We start from the raw sequence: 8,308 nt of genomic DNA, 5'->3' as shown, positions 1-8,308 counted from the left end.
AGGTGGTAATTATTTTTAGTGGAAATAACCGAAAAGTTCTTAAACGGGCCGGACAGCTTACGTTATACATACAAACCTTGGGATCAATCAAAATCAAACGATGTTTCAACAATTAAATTAAATTATGTTAGTTTCAATTGTTTTGTTTTTTCCAAAATCGTTTTCCCAACGCGGACAATTATTTTTTACGTGACACAAATATTTACTGACCGGGTCAGTTGAATGCTCAGCAGGCTGATTTACAAGGATTAGTTCCTTTATATATACACGATAAGATGGAAATCGTATTACGCGAAAATAGTGGAATTCCTATGCAATTTATAGGTTATCTCAACGGAAATTAAAATTTGTTAATGACAATAATATGATGTACCTATATAAAAATTATAAAATATAAATTAACTATAATAGGTATTTAAATGCTCGATAAAACGTATTTTATTTGCCGGTGAATGAACCTCAAACGTAATTTCGTTTCATACTCATTTCCGGAATCATTGTTGACACCTTTGCTCAATAAATTTCCACTAGATTATAGGTAGTGCCGAAGAAGTGCAAGTAAATGGTTAAAATCATGGGATCAAACTTAACGCAATGTCGTTAGCGACGTTAGCACAGGAGCATTGCAATGGCGTATAAATGGAAATGCTTATATAGGTATAGTTATCGAATTTCGTATTGCTATTAATTATTGTATAAGTGTTGTAGGTACTATTGTTTATGGAAATCTGATCAGGAACCGTGCTACACATAATATTATAGTGTATTATATATTACAGTGAAGAGCCAATACCGTCACTCGTATCGTTCACATCTGTAAACCCATATTATGTGAGCATACAATAAACATTTCCTAACTATGGTAAAAATATTCACAGGAAAATAATAATAATGTTGTCGAAATATTTAAAAAAATTGCGTAAATAATTATGAAATAGTTTAGTTATATTCTTTGGCCAAGAAGTTCAAAAAACATTTACAAAACATTTTAATCATATATTTAAAAAAAAAAAAAAAATATTTTTATGGAAACTTTAAAAAAATATTAAGTCAACATTTTTTTGCAAACATATAGTACAATATTTTGTTATAATGAGAAGAAAATATTTATAAAATAATAGTAGAATATTCATTATTCAAGCACTTTAAAATATTCACAAAATATTATAATTTCCCAAATACTGTGTGGGTGGTTTAATTGTAGATTATAGGTACCTATTATATTTAAGTAATATTAACAACCAACATCAAGACTAGTCCAAGATTCATATAAATTTGTAAAATTAAAACTAAAGCGTCTATAATCATAATAATATTAGGGTTTATTATTAAAAAAATAAAACATTTTAATTTGATTTTTAGTGCTTTTTTGAACGTTTTTGATAAATTAATTAGACAATAGGTACATTCTTATTAAAAAAAAAAATAAGAGAATATTTTCATGCATATTTTGTCAGTTTTTAGTGCATATTTAATTGTTTTTTAGTGCGTTAAATGCACAGTAAGTGTATAGTAAGTTGTTATTAGTTTGTATAGTACATCACGATAAACTGGTTTGGTACCTAATATGTAGGTGCAATAAAACCACAGAACATTAGAACATGAAATATTTTTCAGTGAATAATTATTGTGTTAACTATTTTGGTAGCTGTCGGTTTTCGGCCAATTATACCAATTGACTATTGATAAGGTGACCTACCGACCTGGTAACACATTGAAACGGCTAGCAAAACAATAATCTCTACCTAACAAAGTCATTGGTAACTACTAATTAGTATTATAATGAACCGTATTTATACACGTATGGTAATACGGTTAGGTACACTTCGGTATAGAGTAACACATATTCTTTGATAAAGGTATAAAATAGTATACAATTATTAATTATATAGTGCATAACAACGATAATATCGTACTATTATATTTCTTACAGCTGTTTTATATAGTCGCTTCGTAAGTCGATTTTATCATAATTTATCATAGTTTGAGTAAATATCTAACCAGTATATCACTAGCTATTGTATAACATTTTATGTAATCTGTGAGAGTATAAAACCGTGATAGTAATAGCCAGACGACTAGCTGTTAATAATAATAAATAATAATAATAACTACAATATACATATTATTATTAGTTTATCTTCATTGTTGTCGAGTTTAGGTGGCGCATTGACTCAACAGCCTCAGTGGCCGGTGGACGTTTATTATATTAACTTACCATAAGTATTATGACCGTTATATACATACTGTACCTAACACTCTAAAGTGTCAAAAACATTCTAATATTCAATTCACTGCGAGCGTTGTCACATGACACACTTATAATAGTATATCGTGATTTGCAATCAGACAATATGCATTATAATAATTTAATTACCAATTCATTCGTTGTTTGTTCTATTATCCTATTCTCCGTACCACAATCGTTCAACCAAAATGTGGGACCAGCTGTAAAAATGACCGATGGACAAGTGTGGCCGAAACCTGTGCTGCAACACATCTACGACGAATACTTGACATTTGAACCAGAAAATTTTCATTTCAATGTAAGACCAAACACATAAAATATAACTAAAACATGTATACGATTTTGAATTTTTTTGACCAATTTTTTATAATAAAAGTTATATTTTAAATAATGTCACGTACTTATAATATTATCTTGCATATTATAATATTTTAATAATAATTGCTTGTAAGTATACGGTATTAAATAGACGGTATTAAATTTAACATCATCAGTTAGAACAATTTTTCCTTTAGATTACAGGTTATAGTTGTGACGACCTTCAAGATGCATTTAAACGGTATAATTCTATGCTGTTTTTAAAGCTACGAAAACATTTACACAAAACACTAGTTTACCCACGGACTTAATCATTGGCAAGATGGAAGTGCTCAATGTGCAGATGACAAATCCCTGTGAAAATTATCCTTCGTTAAATATGGACGAAAAATGTAGAGTACTTTTTATATTTTCCTAATACCTCTCTTATTGTACATATTAATACAATTTTGAATTTTTTTTTCTACAGACGAAATCAAAATAAACAATTCCAGTGGACTTTTACTTGCATCGTCTATTTGGGGCATCCTCAGAGGTCTAGAAACATTTTCTCAGTTGATTTATTTGGAAACGGACGGTTCGACGGTAATATTTTAAACATTTTAACACTCACGCAAACGCCGCGAATTTATGATGTAAAATTTAATCATAATATAATATAATATACACAGTTTGTGATTCGGCGCACGTCAATAGTGGACTATCCGAAATTCAGGCATCGTGGATTTCTATTAGATACGTCTCGTCATTATTTCCCCATCGAATCCATCACGAAAACTCTAGACGCCATGTCGTATTCGAAAATGAACGTGTTTCACTGGCACATAGTAGACGACCAGAGCTTCCCGTATCAGAGCAGCGCTTTTCCGAACCTGAGGTCTGACATTTTAACTAATTTTTGGTGTACCTAAGATAATTTTTTTTTTTTAACAATTGTAAAAATATATCGACGATAGTCGGCGGTGTCTTTATTGGACGTAATTTTTATATTTACATATCATTGTTATGCACAGCGAAAGAGGAGCTTTCGGGAAATCGGCCATTTATACGAAAGATGACGTCAAACGTGTGATTGAACACGCAAAACTTCGAGGTATTCGTGTTATTCCAGAATTCGACACCCCAGGTAAGTACGGACACCACAGAACAAGTAATAATAAGACAATCTGTAAAGCGTATTGTACATACATTTTATTATTTCAATATTAGTACCTATCAGGGCTTGCAAGCGTTATATTAACGTTATATTTGACAAAAAAAACTAATGAAATTTATAAAAGTATAATTATAACGGAAAGCGATAATCAAAAATGATTAAATATCGCAAAACAAAACATAACGATTAAGAAAATATATTATATTTCATCATTAAACAAAATATAACGCATAAGTGCATAACGTAATTTATAGAATATATCATTAAACGAGAAATAACGCAAAACGAAATATTTTAAAATCTAAGACCAATATTTAGACCTTCTATTTAAAAGGTCTATATTGGTTTCGTATAAACATTTATTTCATGCGAACAATCTAAGAATTGATTATATTATATTATATTTCGTATCCGGGCCATTGCCTACAGGATTGATTATTGTTTTTAAATTTAATGTGTACAAATCTTGTATAACGTTTTGGTTCTAAATAACGATAAACGCAAAAGTTGAATAACGTTTTAATTGTAAATAACATAAGACAGAATTTTTTTGCAAATGCAAGCCCCGGTACTCATATATTATGAGAACACCGAACAGACGTGTTTTTATTAACAACTCATATATTGTACGATCTTTTTCATATGCAGGACATTCGTTATCTTGGGGACTCGGTGGTATTCCGGGACTACTAACTGAGTGTTCGGATCCAAATCAATTTGGGCCTATCGACCCGACGGTCGAGGGAAACTACGATTTTATCAGGACGCTATTTTCTGAAGTCAGTGAATTATTCCAAGACAATTATTTACACCTCGGTGGCGACGAAGTAGATAATTCGTGCTGGTAATGACAATTTACTGTTTTTGTGCATTATTACAATATTTACAACATAATATTTCAACGTATCACCGTACCAGGTCACGCATTCAAGTCAGGCTCGGGATTAAAGGATTAAAGGGAGGGACGGTATTCAAATGAATGTGATATTTAATCAATTACGAAATATTTGAATTTTATAATCTAATAATTGTTGTTCCCTGCAGTTTATATGTGGTTTGGTGTGTAAGCAGTATATTATGTACTTTTACAACAGAGCTCGCCCCACACGACATTTTAATATTTTCTAATTATGGTTTATTTTCAAGACAATAATAATATTATATAGTCGTCAAAATATTTAAAAAAAATCGCGTAAATAATTAGGACATAATATTTTAGTTATATTCTTTGGGCTAGAAGTTCATATTAAATTTGGAAACTTTATAAAAATATTAAGTCAACATTTTTATGCAATCATATTATAGTACAATATTATGTTATCGTGAAAAGATAATATTTATACAATATTATCAGTCAAATATTTATTATTCAATCACTTCAAAATATTCACAAAATATTATTATTTTCCAAATGCTGTGCGGGGCTAAAGAAAATGTAGAACTGCACATCCTTGCGATATTGAAAAGTTAACCGTTTGCTTCGATCGCTAATATCTGTAATTCCACATTTAAAATTTGACAAATGAAATGTTATTATAATACATATAATTAATAATATATTAGATATTCCCAGATTTACCTAGATTGGTCGTACAAATAATATAATGTTTAAATAGTTTAGTAATAGCCAATAGGTATAATTCTATAAAAATAAACACAAATAATATGATTTCATATTAAATTTAACATTGCTTTTTATAATTTGGTTTTTGAACTTTCATACATAAAACCGGCGATTCCGACGAAAAACAAAACAGCTTATCGTATTTTCCGCATATGATGCTTCGTAGTGTGACGGGACACACATGATCAGAATATAAATCGTTGGGCTCACCAAATTTAAGTAATGTGTCAATGCGAATATAAACATTATGATACGGTGTTAACCTACCATCATACCTGCTTGGTTGCACACACGTTTATATTTTTAGATCATTATTGTATATCTATTATATCATTAGACAATGATAATACTATTTTCAATGTCCTTACTAATTACCAAAAAGTAATAACTATACTTAACCGTTGTATAATCCCGATTCCTAATATTTTAGAAAACAATGTTAAGCCGCGTTTTTAAACACAATGTTATGTACGATTAAAATTCATCATAAATCTTGGGTTAGGTTACGTCAGGTATTTATCTACAGTACATTTCAATTTGGAAATTATGAACATTACCGTAAACCCTGCAGGTATACAACAGGTGGATTTAAATCCAATCTGTTTCAGCCATTTCCCAACAATTCTGCACCAAATTACTTATAATAATATGCGAGTGTTAGGTTTATATATTAAATATAATAAATTGGTTTTCGTCGACTGCAGGACCACGAACAAAAAGGTACAAAACTTTATGCATCGCAATAACATAAAGAACGTCGTCGAATTAAAAGACTACTACTTCGCAAACATTTTCAACATAACGCGAAGTTTGAAAACCGTGCCCATCGTGTGGGAAGAAATATTTGACGACAATATCCACCTCGATCCCAACGCCGTGGTCCATGTGTGGAAGGACTCTTATGATTATTCGATCTTGTCGAAGGCAAGTATTTATAATATCTTTTATAATATTATATATTGGGTGATTCATTTAGAGTAGGAAACTCACTATTCAAAAAGCGTTAATTTTTTTTGAAAATATTTTTTTCACATGTTTTCAAGACGTTACAAAATAACGTAGTTATTAAAATGTTATTTTCTTATCTTCATAATTTTTTTGAGTTTTTTCAGTTTTTTGAATCACAACACAGTTTTCTTTTGATCTTTGAAAGCAGAATATTTTTCTTAGTATTTTGATACATATAACAATCGAATTTAAGTTAAGTAGTTTATGAGTTATAAGTAAGTATTTACAGTTTAGTGGAGCGGAGTAGAGGACCAATATTTTGAGTGGTTCCCGGCGTACCCCTCCACTCTGCTCATCGAAACTGTAAATAGTTATAACTTTGTATTGTATTTTTATGTATGGAAAAATATTCTGCTTTGAAATATGAAATTAAAACTGTGCGTTGTCTTTCAAAAAAGTAAAAAACTTCAAAAATATTAAAAACTATATATTTTTCAAAAATGTTGTTTTTAAAGACTAGAAATAAAGTAATTTTTTTTTTTTAATTTATACTTTTTGAAATAATGGGTGTTCATTGATAAAATAATCAACCGGTATATATATTATACAAAGAAGTTGGGTTATTATATCTATAATTTTTCGTTCGAAATCGTCAAACACGCCACACGTGCATGACGTCGATAAATCATAATGGCTGTGACTTGATGAACTTAAAATTGTTAAGAGACTAGTCCAATATTTCACCCGACGTTCACCATCAATATAAAGGCATTCACTGTAATATTTCTAACTACGTAGTTATTACTAAAATATCTATAGGTACTATAATATATAGTTAATACAAATCATCACCCACTGGCGATTGTCCGTTGCCCACGCACCACCTCCTTAAAAAAAAACTCATAGCCTCTTATGATCCAAGCATCATAACATCATCAGTAAACGAATAATGAATATACGGTATATAGGTAGGTGCTATTCAGAACAGATAACGCTGTTGATCGATCGATCGTGATAATATTATTGTCTATTCGTATGCGTTTTCGCGCGTACCTATATGAAAATCTATACGACTTTCCTAAAATCATTTCCGGTTTCGCCATTGCAGGTAATGAAAAGCGGACATCCGGCGCTGTTTTCCAGTTGCTGGTACTTGAACTACATCAAGTACGGAGCGGACTGGACGAACTTCTACAGGTGCGACCCGACCTCTGAGGTCGGCGATAACCGTTTGTTTTTGGGAGGCTCGGCGTGCATGTGGGGCGAGTTCGTGGACGAAACGAACTTATTGCCACGCACGTGGCCCAGGACCAGCGCCGTGGCCGAAGTGCTGTGGTCATACACGCTAAACGAGACTGAAGCCAAGTACCGGATCGAGGAACACGTTTGCAGGATGAGGCGGAGAGGAATACCCGCTCAGCCAGCAAACGGACCTAGCTATTGTCATTACTAGAACCATATTACTGTCGTATCTTATATTGGATAAAGACTATAACTATGTATTGTAGAGATTAATATGAATTACCGTTAGAATACATGTATTAGACAAAATAATAATATAATATCACTACTTTCAAAGGTTTTTGAATTTTTATTCCATTCGCATTGATAAAAATACGATTTAGAGAGTTCTAATTCGTGAATACATTGTATAGTTAGTGTTAGTTAAATACAAAATATATTATAAATATAATTATTAATTATAAAGGGGAATTAATTTTTACCCATTATGATAGGTGCTGCACTACTATTTACATTTAAATAAATAATTGAGCATATTGACAATGATTTTCGACCCTATATGATGTGGTTCTATGCAAAATGTGTTATCTCAATATTCAATCAAATCGAGTTATACAACGATTCTTATGGAAAAAATGGCGATAAATCGATTAAAACTGTTATTTTTTGTCAAAACGTACTATTTCCCAGCTGGAATTAAGCTTAAACTTTTACTTTTTTTTCAAAACGTGTTATTTCCAATAGATTTTTTTTCCAAAACAATCTATATCCA

At 30.8% G+C, this 8,308-nt stretch overlaps 1 protein-coding gene across 1 annotated transcript; it reads left to right on the top strand.

The window, feature by feature from the left end:
* Nucleotides 1–2,007: 2,007 nt before the first annotated feature.
* Nucleotides 2,008–7,875, top strand: LOC100167510 (beta-hexosaminidase subunit beta). The gene is made up of 8 exons (XM_001943321.4): nt 2,008–2,546; nt 2,764–2,958; nt 3,036–3,151; nt 3,238–3,443; nt 3,580–3,692; nt 4,371–4,566; nt 6,051–6,270; nt 7,403–7,875. The coding sequence occupies exons 2-8, from the start codon at nt 2,889–2,891 to the stop codon at nt 7,745–7,747; spliced, it is 1,266 nt and encodes a 421-aa protein (XP_001943356.2). The 5' UTR covers nt 2,008–2,546; nt 2,764–2,888; the 3' UTR covers nt 7,748–7,875.
* Nucleotides 7,876–8,308: the final 433 nt, after the last annotated feature.

The sequence above is a fragment of the Acyrthosiphon pisum genome, chromosome X (genome assembly GCF_005508785.2).
Source record: "Acyrthosiphon pisum isolate AL4f chromosome X, pea_aphid_22Mar2018_4r6ur, whole genome shotgun sequence".
Classification (NCBI taxonomy): Eukaryota; Metazoa; Arthropoda; class Insecta; order Hemiptera; family Aphididae; genus Acyrthosiphon; species Acyrthosiphon pisum.
The sequence above is the reverse complement of the archived record's forward strand: the minus strand, read 5'-3'. Positions and strand labels throughout refer to the sequence as shown.

Coding starts and splice junctions, on each gene's coding strand:
- LOC100167510 (XM_001943321.4), top strand. CDS start 2,889: ATGGAAGTGCTCAATGTGCAGATGACAAATCCCTGTGAAAATTATCCT. Junction 3,693..4,370: donor TCCAGAATTCGACACCCCAG/GTAAGTACGGAC, acceptor TTTCATATGCAG/GACATTCGTTATCTTGGGGA. Junction 6,271..7,402: donor ATTATTCGATCTTGTCGAAG/GCAAGTATTTAT, acceptor TCGCCATTGCAG/GTAATGAAAAGCGGACATCC.